At 33.1% G+C, this 16,797-nt stretch overlaps 2 protein-coding genes and 2 pseudogenes across 4 annotated transcripts in view; 2 read left to right on the top strand and 2 right to left on the bottom strand.

The window, feature by feature from the left end:
• Window positions 1-2,053: 2,053 nt before the first annotated feature.
• On the bottom strand, window positions 2,054-3,788 carry PUP3 (purine permease 3). Its single transcript, XM_012212549.4, has 2 exons — window positions 3,032-3,788; window positions 2,054-2,559 (listed from the first exon to the last, which is right to left on the bottom strand). The coding sequence occupies exons 1-2, from the start codon at window positions 3,758-3,760 to the stop codon at window positions 2,209-2,211; spliced, it is 1,080 nt and encodes a 359-aa protein (XP_012067939.2). The 5' UTR covers window positions 3,761-3,788; the 3' UTR covers window positions 2,054-2,208.
• Window positions 3,789-8,160: 4,372 nt separating this feature from the next.
• On the bottom strand, window positions 8,161-9,669 carry LOC105630990 (uncharacterized). The gene has a single exon (XM_012212986.4). The coding sequence runs from the start codon at window positions 9,599-9,601 to the stop codon at window positions 8,354-8,356; it is 1,248 nt and encodes a 415-aa protein (XP_012068376.2). The 5' UTR covers window positions 9,602-9,669; the 3' UTR covers window positions 8,161-8,353.
• A 2,570-nt stretch (window positions 9,670-12,239) lies between these two features.
• LOC105630989 (protein DETOXIFICATION 27-like) lies at window positions 12,240-15,456 on the top strand (annotated as a pseudogene). The gene is made up of 8 exons (XR_016322638.1): window positions 12,240-12,460; window positions 12,547-13,087; window positions 13,182-13,267; window positions 13,383-13,440; window positions 14,592-14,823; window positions 14,906-15,013; window positions 15,104-15,190; window positions 15,300-15,456. The product of XR_016322638.1 is annotated as a protein DETOXIFICATION 27-like (transcript).
• Window positions 15,457-15,589: 133 nt separating this feature from the next.
• Window positions 15,590-16,797, top strand: part of LOC149493504 (protein DETOXIFICATION 27-like) — a 37,036-nt pseudogene continuing 35,828 nt past the window's right edge. Inside the window, exon 1 of the transcript XR_016322637.1 lies at window positions 15,590-16,737. The product of XR_016322637.1 is annotated as a protein DETOXIFICATION 27-like (transcript). The remainder of the gene's footprint in view (window positions 16,738-16,797) is intronic.

The following is a 16,797-nucleotide window of genomic DNA, read 5'->3' on the forward strand; positions in this document are numbered from 1 at the left end:
CATCCTAACATGATATTGATCTTGTCTCTTCTGATAATAATAATAATAATAATAATAAACGTGGATAAAATGGCTAATATGAGGTGGTTGGCCACCCAACTTTTGGCGGCACTGATTCTGTTATTTATTTTCTCTTCCTTTGCGATGCTGGGAATAAGTTGAGGGTTGATAATGGTTAGCTATAGGATGAAGATGAGTCTAACGAGGCTATGGATGGCTTGGATGATGATGATTTCTTTGGGATCATGAGAATTTCGACTCACATAAGGGACTACTAATGCTTGTAGTAGAACATTCTTTATTATTTTTACACATCTGCCTTTATTTAGATACGTGAGGAATAAACATGTTCACGGTTTGATTTTAAATCAAATGAAAACTTTGGTTCAGATTTCATCTTTTAAAATTGAAATGGATAGTTTTAACTTAAAATCAGCCGTTATATTTGAAATAATGAAAAATAAAAAGAGTTCTCCGAATAAATTTTCAATTTATTTTTTTAAAAATAAATTTTAATACTTTTTATTAAATTGATTTAGTCATTTTTTTTAAATAGTAATGTTTATCATTATTATTATTTATTCAAGCCATAAAACAAATTAGATTCCAACTCATAAAAGAATTAGAATCAACAATTTTAAACCATTTTAGAAACTGCATAACAGCAGTTCTTTTTTGGTTTCACCGTTCTTATAACCATAATCAATAATTTGAAACTTAAACTTGCATTTATAGACCGGTCATGCCTAGTTGGTTAGGGAGTGTGCAGTTCAAGGCTAATACTTTTATCTTCTTAAAATGACTAACTAAATCAATATTTCATGAAACAATAACCAATTATTAGTGCGCTTTATAATTGAATTGCTAGAAATAGGCCTTGCGGTGATCTTGTGATTTAATTTGGTTTAGGATATATGAATTCTCCAAATGTTGATTGAACATTGTCAGCAATTTCAGTAATTTTTCTTCTAACTATATTGAAGATCCTGAAATAGGTACCTGGCTTTATTAGCAACTATCTATCGGTTGAAGTTACAGGCAATAGCATCTTCTTAGCTTGTTACAGGCCTTATGTACTTTTTCCTATTAGAATCAGCATTTCTCCTCAAATTGCAGAGCGTACATATTTTCGGGACAGACCCTATTCATCTTATACTTGTCTTAGAATCACGGGATGAAACATGAAAGCTGAATCGAGGTGACATTCGCGAAAATGAGAACCAAAATCTTCAAGTGTTTCTTTATGGAATTCATCCTTGATGGGAATTGATTAAAGGTACCAATTTCTGACAATAACATAAGCAGAACACATGCATTGTTTCCCTTGCATTGCGTGAAATTTATTACATTAACTATCTAGAGATAAACGTAATCGAACAGTTTTCTAACCCCCTGACACTCCAATTTCTCTTCTTGGGGCAGACTAGGTAATACAGTCCTAGATCACCCACCACCACTATCTTCTTTTCCAGACAAATTTTCTTAAAAGATGTTAGGAAAAAAAAAAAAGAATTTAGCTCAAATGTTATATAGCTTAAAAAATAATCTCTAAAAGAGTATTTTTGACTTTTAAATGTACAATATTACAGTTATAATATAACAATATTGGAGCTTGTGCTTTTTACACTATGCCTGGAACAAAATTAGTTAAATATACAATTAACTTTCCAACATAAACCATTTGAGATAAATTTTTCGATTTTTACCTCCATTTTGGAAAATTACCCCTTTTCCCCCTCTATTTTTGGTTAAAAAAAACCGAAGAGGTCAACAGGAGTGCTTTTAGGGTCAGCCATATTGGCAATAATAGTTGAACCCATCCAACAAGAATGGTTGTAGTTTTGCATTTTAGATATGGTTCTTTATGCACTTGCATGAGTTTATCGACTTCAATGTGGTGTGAATTTTCATGGTTGAAGTTAGTGGACTCACCTTCTAATAATTATTAGTTGCAATTTGAAATTATTAGAAATTAATTGTTATTTGGCATAAATTTTCAAAGTACCCTCAAATCTTAGTCTGTGACTCTTGGTTGAAAGATTGAGATTCCAAATTGAGCCAATTGAAATGGAAATTTTATTCTCCGGTTATGTCCAACATTTCATTCCGACACTAGCGAATATAGAGAAGAAATTAGGTACTGCGTATATTTCATGCAGGATAATTAAATTCAGATCATAATTTGACAATTTAGCGTATTACATATATTCAGACATTTTGTGTTGGAATGGAAGATTCAGATGTTTCTATTTCTGAAGTAAGATTCGTTTTCTTGCTCTGTTTTATCTCACCATAGAAGTAAGAAAGAAAGCCCCAAAGAGAAAGTGCAAGAGCTACCCCTTTTTCTGCTTGAAATTTCTCTTGGTAGAAAATGACGGCTAGGATCTCTGTCACTGGAAGAAGAACAGCGATTACGACGCCTGATGCCAAAGAGGAGGCGCAAAACACGATTCCTATTGCTCCCAAGAAAAAGCACTGCCATATGATTGCACTCCACACCATTATCACATAATACTTCGTTTCTCCAAGTTCAAACTCTTTTGCTTCTCTTGGAATTACCTGTAAAAAAATGAATTTTGTTATTTACTTTTGTAATGACATATTTTATGTGAACAAGCTTAGTGCAGCAATGTACCGAGTCAGCCTTACATTTGTCTCTCAGTTTTCTCTTTCTTTCTAGAAAATAACTTGATTTTCCGATATAGAGTGTGCTTAGAAAAAAATAAATCAACCAAAAATACATATTTATTTTTTATCATGATCTTTAAACTATATATTTTTTGCACATCGACAAATTTATTATGACCTTTAAACTATATATTTATTAACTCTAAAATATATCTATTTTAGAATCTAAATTTTTGAACTCTGATAAGTAAGAGCATGAGTCAAGCAAAAGAATTTTATAATGTAAAATTAACAGCTTAGTTTGACCCAACAGCAAAGCAAGTTTAAATAATCTAAAATAAACAAAGGCTGGCTCTCCCGGCCGGCGAAGAGAAAAGTTGACGGTGAAAAGGAAAGAACCAACCTTGAAATCATTGTTGACGAGCATTCCTACGGTGCAAACGACAGTAGCAAACAAACACATGATCATCTGAATCTCCATCACGAGAGTATAGCTTATTTCTTGCTTTGCCTTCCTGTACGTCAATTCCACCAACGGCAAAATCAACCCGTACAAAACCGCAGCTCCTAAAGTCATCACAAACCCTAAATTATACTCTTTCTTTGATTCATGCTCAGGCCGGTCACTGCTCGTATGTAAAGCCAACACGCCAGCCCCGACTGTCAGTAAAACGACAGCGTTTATAGAATAAGAAGTGAACTTTTGTTTAACTAATAGAAAAGCAAAGCCAGCCGTGAAAGCCAACTGCGTTGCGATGATCAAAGAAGAAGTTGAAACAGGAAGACGTGCAACTCCGTAAGCGTAAAGATAGTCATCGAAGCCGGTGAGGATTCCGATTCCTGTGGCCGCGAGAAACAGAGAAGGTTTCATGTAGAAGAGTTTAGCGGTGGTGGGATCGGTGGTGGAGCGACGGTGGAAGTAGCTTATGAGGAGAGGAATGAAAATGATGGGCCAACCGGCGGTTTCCAGCCAGCTAGAAAGCCAAACGCGTTTGCCTCCATGTATGAAGTAGAGGCGCATTATTAAAGGGCCACCGCAGTTTCCTATAGATAAAATGACGCAATTTAGAACGAGTAGGGCTCTTCTCATGGTGGCCTTTGCCGGTTGAGGCTTTTCCTTGTTCTCGTCCATCACAACTCTATCCCTCCTCTATTTTCTAAGAGTTTTATACTCTATGACCAGAAACTTTTTTTTTTTTTTTTTTTTGAATAATCATGTATCGCCCACTGCCCCACTAATCCGTATTTACCCTGATAGGTCCATAAGAATTTTTTTTTTTTTATTTCTCCACTCTTAGAAGTATTATTCACGTTAAACTCTTCTAACATGAATGGTTAACATTCTGTGTTATTAACCAACAAAGTATTGGTTGAGGTGATAAGTGATCTCAATCCCGTAAGGGTGACAATATAAGTTTGATCCTAGAAAATTCATTTGTTATGAGGATCAAAAATCGTTATCTTCTATGGACCGAGGGGATAGAAATATATCCATGAGAGAGCATATTACTTTAAAGCCAGCTGATTTTAGAAAATTATATAAAATAATTATGGAATGGAGAGAGTAGGTGGAATTAATTTAGATTTCTTTTTATTTTTTGGAAAGGAAGATTTCTTTTTATTTATACAACCATGAAAAATGTGAGTAAATTATATATGTGAATTCGTGCATTTTTGATTGTGCCAACCAAGTTTACGAGTATAATTAATTACTTACTAAAATCATTTGTGTATGACAACAAAGTAATTTTGAACTTACTAAAATATTAAATTATAAAAAAATATTATAATCCCTTCCATAAAAATATAATCCGTTTGCTAATCAAAATCTTTACCAAATACTTTTAGCTCAGCATTGGATGCAAATCAGCTACCGATTGAAACAAAACATTCCAACATCACTCTTTATCTCATCTAATTACTTCAATTTCAACATTTCTCTCTCTATTAATCTGAGATTAAATTAAATTAAGAAAAATAGATAGAGAGGTAATAAAATGAGTTGTAAGAAATTATAAAAAATAATTACTGTATTTAATAAAGATAAAAGGTAAAATTTCAAAAAAATAATTATTAATAACTTTAAACAAAGGAAAGGTAAAAGAATTTGTGATAGACACATGACGCAAGCAATATAATTAAAAGATAATTTACATTTTTCAAAAGGCAATTAAACAATGGTAAGAAGAATCTTCCATCCTGCCGGATTTAATATTCTAAAGTTGTTAACTCTTCCTCAATTGGATGGAATAGAAGACTAACAATAACAAGCGAGGCTTCTGATTGGGTGGCTAATCTATTGTGTATTCCCTCTCAAGCTCTGTATTAAATGGACAACTTCGGTATTTGTCTGATTCCCTCGTGGGTTTGACAATGAAATTGCATAATTGAGGTTGAAAAAATAAACAAATAAATAAATAAGGGTGGGAATGGGACCATTAAACGATTATTATTTGCTGATTAAGTATATCGTCATCATTGCTATACAATTTCAATCTTGCTTGACTTGGAGTGGGTGGACAGTTGCGTTCATTTTTATTTTTATATAAATATAATTTCATTGTCACCCCTTTCATTAAATAATTTAAATTCATTAAATATATATATACATGTGAAAGTGAAACTAATGTATAATTTAAATATTTGAGATCTGTGTCAAATATATAAATTAATCTCTCACACTACTCCATATTAATAACTGTAATTTTTTATATTATAGTTTTTATATGGCAAATAATAATTTAATAAATGGTTACTACGACGCCTAAAATAATAATTTTTATAAAATAATAAGTGCTCAATGGATGTAAAAATTAACCGTGTAATAAAATTTTTTGTTTAAAAAAATTTTTTGTTTAAAGTAGAAATATGAGTTTATGCATTGAGCCTAAATAGCTAAATATATAATATTATATATCTATTTTTTCTAATGGATTTTAAGTTTTGTTTTCTCTCTTTTAAGGATTGTTTACTTTAAAGTGGATTTATTTATTTTATTATTATTTTTTGAATGTAAAATGAAATGCGAATATATTAATAAGAGGCAAAAGTCTTAAAGTCGTTAGATCATATAAAAATTTATAGAGTCGAAAAATGGCTATAAATTATTAGTAACCGCAACATGTTTACTGTTGATGGCACCAATTTGGTGGTTCAGCACTATCAAATTCCTCCAAGTACTGCTTTTTTTTTTCCTGGGAAGAAAAAAAAGGAGAGTAGAAGCTGTAAAAGAACAAGCACGTTCTAGGATAAACAACACTAATGGCAACATGCATCAACCATGACGCCATCCTTAGAGGAGATATGAACTGTTGTTTTTTGTATAAGGGATTAATGTTAATTCAGTTAATTATCCAAAAATTGGAAAAAAAAAAAAATATAGCCATTGCCCATCTCTATGACTATATTTCAAATGGATAAGTCATTCGCAATTTAATGAAATATGATTTCATTTTCTTCTGAAAAAAAAATTAAAACACTATTAAACCAGAAATACTTTAAATTAGTATATTTTATTACAGTTGAAAGAGATTTTATTTTATAGAGGGAGATTATATCTATTTTTTGTTTTCTTTTTACTAAATCAAAAAAAAAAAATTTGTGGAAAACCGAGCTGAGAAAAATAAACAGAAATCATGCTTTGCAAAATTTTTTTGACAGTTTAATTTTTTATTGTAAGATACCAAAAAAAAAAAAAAAAATTAAACATTGGATCTTTCTTTCAAATTTAAGAAAAAAAAAATACAATATTAGTTAAAATCTCTATGAGTCCAACCCTGGATGTTTGTGCAAGAAAGTCGGAGTTATAAAATTTCATCATCATAACTAATTAAGTGGTCCTCACAAATATTGGGAAAATGGAGGTTTAAGATGTGAAGTTATAGAAGTAACTGACTCTGCAAGGACATGGTCGCAATGTTGTCTTCGTCTGGGTTAAGGATTCCTTGAATTATTTAAACCATAGTAATGCAGAATTGTGTCTTTTAAGTCTTTGAATTTTTTTTTTTTTTTTACTTACTTAGTAGCCATAGTCATGGCCACCGGTTCATTTTGAACCGAAACTGAATCGTATTGTATATGAATCGAATCGAATTAGAACCGTCGGTTCAAAATTGTAAACTGGAACGGATGGTTTAAGGGCCGGTTAATGTTCATGTGAATATTAAAATCTGAACCTGAACTGGCCCTGAACTGTTGGTGAACCAGCAGTTTCAGTCCGGTTCGAACCGAAAATTTTTTTATTTTTATTTTGAAAATAATAATCATTTACTCTATTTTATACATCTCTAAAAGTCTCAATAATATTTTATTGCATGATATACTTTACTTAAGTTTTTTTTTTTTTAAATAAAATACACTTCACTTTAAAAGTTAGAAATCTAAAAAGTAAAATGGTAAAAAAAGAGAGAAATATTTAGTATAAACTTATATTGTTTTTAACTTTTTTTTTTACCCTTTTAAATTAGTTACTAAGTTTAAAATTACATTCTTTTTAAGCATTTTTCAAAATTTTCTTATAATTTATTTAATTAATAACATTTAAATAAAATAAAGTGATAACTTATGTAATTATTTTGTAAAATTAATTAATTTTATTCTTATATGAGTATGAGTATTCTAAAATTATTTAAAATAAAATATATCAATATTTTTTAAACTCATATTAATATTTTCAAAAGAAAGATGTAACGTTATGATCGATTTAAAAAAAATATATATATCACCAGAAACCGTGATCGGAACCGTCAGTTCATCAAAACAGCACTGGAACCGATCGGAACCAGAACTGAAACCTACAATTTAAAGGCTGGTTTAAATTTAATATTTTAAAAATTTTGAACCATCGGTTCCGTGAACCAGAACCCGCGGTTCATTGAACCCGCCATGCTTAGCCCATAATCTTTATGGGGCCTTTGTTATTTGTTGTACTTCTTATTCTAAATGTGTAGCTAGTTTTATTCTTTTGCTTGCAATAGTGGGCCTTGGGACCAACAATCAGTGAATTACAAGGCTGGGTGTGGCTCTATATACTAATGGGTAGTTTTGCAATCCTAATTCCATGGTTTATTATTATTCAATTAATACACATCTAGGTTATTTCCGTTGTTGGTTGTTCTATAATTGCCAGGTGTTTTCTTAAAACAATAAAAATAAAATATAATTGATAGATGTTTTTATTAGCTTTCAACTACACTTTAAAATGAATAACCTTTTAAACTCGATTAGAAACAACCCGAGGCACTCCAACATAATCAACCTTCATATTGCTGAATAGTATATAAACCTCATGTCACTGAAATCTTATTGAGACCATATCAAACCAGGCCAAGTCCGAGCCGATCCAGTTATGGAACCACATGTTCGTAGAACTAACCGGCCCTTAATAGCAGCAAGCAATATTTTTTTTTTTTCTTTTGAAGTTAATTGAATCTGTTTTTTAGATTTTTTTTTTTTTTTTTTTTAAAGAACATTCAAAATTGTTTTTAAAATATTCAACAGTCAGTGATCACAACATATAATTATAGTTGTTAATGAAACTTTATTTTATTTGATAACTAACTGCTCCATTGTTTAATTACCAATACAAGTTCCACGTAATATACACACATTGACACTCATTGTACAGATAAAATAATCACTCATTTATTATATTTTGGCCAACGAATTGCAAATAAATCAATCATGTTGATATATAATATGAAACGAAAGCTCATAATGCTATTCTTTAGCTCTGACGGTAATCATGACCTTGATGATGATGAGGGGCGCCACCACCAGCCGCCATAATTGAACTACCAGCGCCGCCAGCTGCAAGTTCGTGAATTCGTACTTCATCCTCAATCGACTCCGTGATAATTTCCTCTCCATGCGATCCTGTGGTTATTGTCTCTTGAATTACTTCGTGTTCTTCAATAACAAGAGGAGGTGCAGCTACAGGAATCATAACTGGCTTCTTTTTCTTTTTAGCCAAACAAATAAGACCAACTAATAGGAATGCAAGAAAGAATGCACCTCCTAGCGACGCAAACACCACGACGATAGTCGTGTGGTGGTTGTTTCCCGAAGGTGGTGCCACCACGTCCGATGAAGGTGGAACTGCGTTAAGAGGTACTGGAGGTGCACCATAAGAAACAGGCGGTGCTGTAGCGTATGGAGGTAACTTTGATGGTGAAACTGGACCTTTTGATGGAGTTGGTGGTGATGAAGGCAGAGAAGGAGAGGGTGGTGATGCATATGGAGGTGACTTTGGTGATGGAGTTGGTGGTGATGAAGGGAGAGAAGGAGACGGTGGTGATGCATTTGGAGGCGACTTTGGTGATGGAGTTGGTGGTGATGAAGGGAGAGAAGGAGAAGGTGGTGATGCATTTGGAGGCGACTTTGGTGATGGAGTTGGTGGTGATAAAGGGAGAGAAGGAGAAGGTGGTGATACATTTGGAGGCGACTTTGGAGATGGAGTTGGAGGAGTATGGCTTGGCTGAGGTGAGGGTTTAGGCGGAGTTGGATTGTGTGGAGAGGGCATGGGTGGTTTTGGTGGTGGTGGAGGTGATTTGGATGATGGAACTGGACCTGGAGTATGGCTTCCTGGAGAAGGTGGTTTTGGTTTGTGGGGAGATGGTACCGGCGGCACCGCAGGGCTTGTAGGAGGTGGTGGTGGCAAGGTATGCAGTGGTGGTGCATATGAAGGAGTTTTTGGTGGAGGACTGAGATTTTTAGGTGGCGGTGCATTATAAGTTGGGGGTGTGCAATAATAACATGAAGGTGGCGATTGTGGAGATGGGGATGGTGGAGGTGGCTTAGGGTGGTGTTGGTGATGGTGTGGTGGTGAGGATGGCTTATGATGGTGGTGGTGGTGATGATGATGAGGTGGAAGTGGAGACCGTGATGGCGGCGGCGAGGGTGAGTGGACATAGTGGTGGTTGGCTGGAGGTGATGGGATGACCGGTGGTGGTGGTGAATAGTATGGATAAGCCATATTCAATGGAAAAGAAAAAGAGGTGTCTCAGACCCTTTGAGTACTTAATTAGGTGAGTGCTGTAATTGGCAAGCTAGAGATGTGCGCTCTATTTGTACTGATTTTGAACTAGTTCTAGTTCATCAAGTTTTTGGATGTTGAGTTGTCCATTCACATAAACTAAATTAAATTAAACCATGTGATCAAAAGTTTTGCAAAGTCTTTTTATATTTTGGTAAAACCCTAACTTTCTTTTCATTGAATGATCAACTATATAGAAACAAAAGAGTAGTTCTTTCTTTCTTCTTGCTTTTTTTTTTTTTTTCCAACTTGAAATCTTTTAACATTGGAGCAAAATATTTATTCTCGTAATCTTAAAGATAATTTAATGAGTTGATAAATATAGATTTATTTTTCACTTTATTTACAATGGTTATATATATATTTTCAATTTTATATATATTTTCATGATTGAGCTAAGGATAGTGTTTAAATAAAATCCTCTCAATAAAAAGTACCATCAAATTTCGAACTTTTGACCTTACAAGTTAAATTGGCTCAAAAATATTAGATATAGTTTACTTCTACTAATCTTTTATATTTTAATTATAAAAAAATTATCAACTTCAATACGATATATGTATGTAAAAAATTAAGATGTGATAGAATAAAAAATGGAATAGAATAAAATTGGTCAAAATGATCCGTAATTAACTAGCTAGCTATCCTATGAGGAAACGCAATTGACAGTTTGTTGTTGAGTTGATTATCAAAATCTAGTCAGACGACTTGATATAACTTTTAGTTGGTCCAATTGCATATCTAGGAACTTTTTTGTGAACTTACTTAGTGGGATTTTTATATTATGATTTGGTATTATTATTTTTTTCGATTAGGTAATTAATGACAGGGATAATTAGTAATTACAGAATGTACATTGTCCACTTCTGTTTGACGGCTAACGTCCACGCATTGTCGTTTTGCCTCACTTGCCACATGCATACAATTAATATATTCAAAACCATCTCATTTAGTCATTCACAAAAGGTTTATTAAGAACCAAAAAAAGTTTAACAAATTGGTATAATTAGAACCCGCCAGCCAGGCGTCTCACCTGGCTACTGAGATTCTTTTGGACAGTTTTAAATGCTGGCGGAAATTTTATATTTTTTCTTAATATATCTTTATATTAGTATTTCATTAAAATTAAATTATCTATATTAAATTGTTATTAAAAATAATCAAACTATAAATATTTATCTAATAAATGAAGCAATTGCTTACTATATAAATGAAATATTAAAAGTTTGATATTTTAATTTTATTTATATGAAGATTTTTATTATAGTAGTTTGACTAATATATTTATTGAAGCATATTAAATAAGGATAAAATAATAAATTTAAAATGTATGAAAAAGGAAACTATGATTACGAAAAAGGAAACTATGGTTACAATAAAGGAAGCATTTATTTATTCTCAATAGACAAAAATCAAATTGACGACTTTCCCCCATGAGGAAAGCTATGATGATTCACTGAGAATAATACTTGGATCTCCTCCTAAGGAGAAGTGCCTTGGCCATTGACCCAAGTCTACAACTAAAAATGAATTACATAAATATAATACACAAAAATGAATTAAATAATTAGATCAGAAGGCAAGCTAACATCAGTGCTCATACTCCTGTTCGAGCATCTTACCATCGTACTAGCTTTCAAATTTTTATATTTTATCTTGTTATGTTTGTTGGATTATTTTTCATTGAGTTAATATAACATTTGTGCTCTCTTTCAATATATATATATATATATATATATATATATATATATATATATATATATATATATATATATATATATATATATAGTAATGACATATTAATTTCTAATAATAAGAGACTAAAAATTATAAATTGATAAATTATTTTAGACTATAGAAATATACGAAATTTTGCATATTTTATTGCAATTGTATTCTATTTCAATTATAGGATCCAATTAATTGTTTTAGATATAAAAATATCATGAACTTGACATATTGTTACAATTGTACTATATTTTTTTTCTAATTACGTGGTGTAATTAATCTTAAATTTCATTTTAGCATATACTTGTCAAAATGTTAAAAATATAGTGCAGTTATAACAAGTTGCAAATTTCAGATATTTTTGTTTATTGAGCCCAGAAATGTAAGGAAACTCAAAGTACTTGATGATTATTTTCTCATTTAATCTAATTTAGATGGGGAGAGTAAGAGTGCAAGTGGATGATTTATATAGTTATACTCTGCTCAGGCTCCTATAAAATATAAATGCATAAACGGCACATCGTTTCATTTTTTCGTTTGTAAATGTTGGGAAACTACAAGAAAAATGTTTTCCTTGTTGTCGTCCATATGAAGGGAAAAGTTTTCTTTTATCCATAGACGACGCATCCGCAGTCAAGAGGAAATGTTTTCTCTGTGTTTTTTCATCTAAGTGTCTACAGTCGTTCGATTCATTAGCCCCAATAAAGCAACCGAATCAATCGCAACAATTTTAGCCACTTGATACGTGGCCCCACCTCATTGATTCCCTTCCAATTTCCACAGCCCAGCAACAACAGCGAATAGCCAACCTAGTCATGGTAATCGGAGAAGAAGAGCACCCCCTTCTAATTACAGACATCGCAGAAGAAAATAAACGACACTTTGGTAGGAGAAGCATGGCTAGAATCGAAAAAGATATGGCAAATTGCAGGTCCCTCTATCTTCAACCGTGTTGCTATGTTCTCCATGACTGTCATCACCCAAGCTTTCGCTGGCCACCGCGGTGATCTCAATCTCGCCGCCATTTCCATCGCCACCACTGTCATTATCGCCATTAGTTTCGGTTTCCTGGTAAACAAACAAATCCTTCTGAATTCTTTCACATTTTCTTTATTTAATTAATAGCCGTTAGATTCTTATTGTTTTGATTGCTCCAGCTAGGCATGGCGAGTGCGTTGGAAACACTCTGTGGCCAAGCTTATGGAGCTAAGCGTTACCAAATGCTAGGCATATATATGCAACGTTCGTGGATTATTTTATTTTTATGTTCCATTTTGTTACTACCAATCTTCTGGTTCGCAACCCCAATATTAAAGCTGATCGGACAGCCTGCACAGGTTGCTGAGCACACAGGTTTGGTGGCGTTATGGTTAATACCATTTCATTTTAGTTTCCCCTTTCAGTTCACATTGCAAAGATTTTTGCAGTGCCAATTAAAGGCAGGGTTTATTGCTTGGGTGTCTGGGGTTTCTCTTCTTATCCATGTTATTGTGAGTTGGGTTTTTGTTTATAGGTTAAAGGTTGGGATAGTTGGAACTGCAATTACTCTTGATTTCTCTTGGTGGGTTTCAGTTTTGGGGATGTTTGTATATTGTGTTTGTGGTGGTTGTTCACTTTCTTGTACTGGTTTCTCTTCACAAGCTTTTGTTGGGTTATCGCCGTTCTTTAACTCTCTGTGGCATCTGGAATCATGCTTTTGTATGTTTTATTATTCTCTCTTTTCTATTGATTTTTTGAATATTTTAATTAGTTTATAGCTGGAAGTTATTGAGTTTCTACATTTTTTTTAAAGGTTGGAGAACTTCTATTATAGAGTATTGATTATAGTATCTGGGTATTTGCATAATACTGAGGTCGCAATTGATGCTCTTTCCATCTGCTTGGTTGCTGTTCACAATTCTGGTAGCTTTCTTTTCTTAATAAATTCAGATATTGGTGAATTTTACTTTGATGTCATTTCTTTGTGTCCTGATGGGTTCTAACTTATTTGGCAGCCTAAGTATATATGCCTGGGAATCTATGATTCCACTTGGATTTTTGGCTGCCAATGGGTATGTTACTGGTTGTAAGTCTCTCTCTCTCTCTTTTGCCTTCTGTTTAGTAAGTAAAACCAGTATATGGTCCGCAAAGAACGAACAACAATTTAATCCTTCTAAGGAAAAATAAGAAGCAAAGATGGTATCTCTTCTGCAATAGCTTTTTAAGGTCGTGTTTAGTGTTTTCATAGTTAAAACACTTCCTTTATTTATATCATCTGGTGGCGCAATGTTTATAATAGTGTTTAGAGGTTGAAGGAGTAGATCATGAAATGTTACCCTCCCTAAGGTTTAGCTAACTAGTAAAACAGCTGACAACTATTATAACAGCTAATAGCTACTAAATCAACTACTATTCCCAAACATGGCCTAAGACAGAATAAATAATTATGTTACATTGGGGGACTAGTAGGAAGAAACTTTGGAAAATAGAGCTGCCTTTTAAACGCTGCTCTTTGCAAGTTCAGAATATTAGTTGCTGACTATTTGCTAACTCTTCCAATAGTGTCTTTATTGACTTTTGCTAGAGATGTTTTGTTCTGATATAGGACAGGAGTACCTTTTAGCAAGTTCAAAGCTTAGAGGGGATGGGCTTTGATTCAAAGTCAAACCTTTTTCCTGTGCATCCTTTTCGTTGGTCAGTTAGAGGGCCTAATAAACCCAGCTTTTTAGAATTAATATACCTTTTGCTTCTTTATCAGTTTCCTTTGAATCATTTTGTGTCTGTAAATTTTAACATCGTTTGAGTAAATAGGTTTCAGGAGCATTGCATACCTATGTAAAAAAGTATGGGTTTGTTTGCTTGTGATTAGTGGCTTATTGGATCAAATCAACAATTCATCTATCTTCCATTTACAAGTCAAATAATTGCATGTCTCACCTGACCATTTTACTGCATTTATTGAATAGGTGGCTATCAATAGTCTTCACACTTTCATGAAACTTTCACAGGGTTTGAATTATTTACTTGATATGTGGCATATGATATTTTTACCCTACTTTGATCATAATAAGCAGTCAAGTTGTATAAGTATTATCATCTTGTCCTGCTATTTTACTTGTGGAATTATAATAATTCATTGAGGAAGAAATCATGAGCTCTATATTATGCTTCTGAAACAAATTCACGGTGATTTTTCCCTTCCCTTACTAATCAATAATTGCAGGGTACGTGTTGCAAATGAGCTTGGGGCAGGCAATGCAAAAGGTGCCAAATTTGCTACCATAGTATCAGTATTGACCTCCCTAATGATTGGACTATTCTTTTGGTTGATCATCATAGCTTTCCCTGAGAAGCTTGCTGTGATCTTTACCTCAAGCTCCAATGTTATTGCAATGAGTTAGCTGTCTTATTAGCATTCGCCATTCTCTTCAATTGCATTCAACCAGTTCGTTCAGGTAGTAAATAAAACAAGAATTTCGTACCTAGTTAGGGTTCTGAAATTAGTATACCACTTTATGCTTTATCTCCATATTTCAGGTGTGGCAGTTGGGTCTGGCTGGCAACATTATAAATATTGGCAGCTACTACATGGTTGGGGTCCCTCTGGGTATCTGCTTGGGCTGGCCGGTTGACTTTGGTTTTACAGTTAAGTATGATTATATTGCTACAAAATACTGTTAAGCATTTTAGCATGTCCATAATTGAATTTGTATGATCAAATTAATTTATAAGCAGGGTATCTGGGTTGGAATGGTTGTTGGAACTGTGGTTCAAACGTTTACACTTGCTATCATCACCATGAAATGCGAGTGGGAAAAAGAGGTACTGTTCATGACATAGCTTTTCTCCGCAAGTCCATTTGATTTCGTTTTGGTTATACTAGTAAATTGCTAGTTCCGTCAATGAAATGTCATTGAAATGTCATTTACAGGCTGAAAAAGCTCGCGTTTACATAGCTAATGAGTAATGAAGCAGTTTGGTAGCTGACAGTTGAATACAAGAATGCTTTCATTTTGAAATGTAATTGCTGTTAAACGATGATTGGTTAACATTTTAAATGTCAAGACCTTGAGATGACGTGCTTCTCATTTTTTTTTTTCACAGCAAATAGTTTTGAGGATTAGGTGATATACTGTTAAAAACCCAAATCATAATTTCTAAACCTGAAATTTCAATAACATAATATTAATAGAACAAATACACATATTCAGTCTTCCGGATTTTGAAGCGATTTACGAAAAACGTATATGGATTGTATAGATTACTACGGCCTTCCAAAATTATTATTAGTTGTTTCGTAAAGGAGTGTGGTTTATTCTTCATTCATGTACTGTACTGCATTGTGTATTCCTTAATAAACCGATCGAGATGAGTGAATATATCCATTCTCTTTCAAAAGTCTGCTTATATAGATGGATAACATCAGAAATAACTAAAAAGAAAATGCTTCTTATTGATGGATACACGAAAAGACTTTGAAGGGAATAAATAATTCTTGCTTCTAAGCACTATCTGCATCATTGAAAAGGAAGTTTACCTAGAAAAGAAGAAAAACAGAACTGTAACTACCATTCTTGGAAAAGGTATATCTGACAGCCAACCTTTATAATAAAATGGGATTTTCATTAAGACGCATCGTGTAATTTGTTAATATTTTGTAATATTTGTTAAATAACTTGTCAAAAGTTGCAGTTTTTATTGTTACATTATTGCTGGTCACAAGACAAGCAATGCGGGAACGAAATTCAGAGAGAAACCTCACTTAATTTTCAAAGTGGCTGTGACCTGTACATAACTAATTTTCATCCTCCAAATTTGATTTTCCTAGCAAGATATGGAAACATTTTAATTTCTGTATACATACCATTTCTTCATTTCATTTTATTTCTACAGACACCTGTGTACATATACAATATACAATGTATGCATGTGCAATTACAAAAATACACCTTAAATTCGTCATACATACGTCGTTTAACAAACTTTCCGGCTTTTAATCTCACTTCTATGCGTTAATTCTTCTCCCAAAAACGAGGGCAGGAAGAACTAATACAGAATAACCTTTTTTTTTTTTTTTTCAACTTTCTTTGTCTGTGATGGGGAGTAACAATAACGATGATCCTCTTATCACTGAAACCTTGTTACCAGAAGTTAGAGTTAACAAAGATGAAGACGATAACCTTGCATCAAAAGTCTGGACTGAAACCAAGAAGCTATGGCAAATCGTAGGACCCGCTATTTTTAGCAGGATAGCTTCCTTCTCTATGAATATCATAACCCAAGCTTTTGCAGGCCATTTGGGAGATATTCCACTCGCTTCTATCTCCATAGCCAACACTGTCATTGTCGGCTTCAATTTCGGCCTCCTGGTAATTTATATCTTAACATCTATTTCCATTTAATTTTTTTGCTGTGTACTCATGATACCA

Source organism: Jatropha curcas, chromosome 9, assembly GCF_041381405.1.
Source record: "Jatropha curcas cultivar XTBG-Jc1 chromosome 9, XTBG_Jcur_1.0, whole genome shotgun sequence".
Classification (NCBI taxonomy): Eukaryota; Viridiplantae; Streptophyta; class Magnoliopsida; order Malpighiales; family Euphorbiaceae; genus Jatropha; species Jatropha curcas.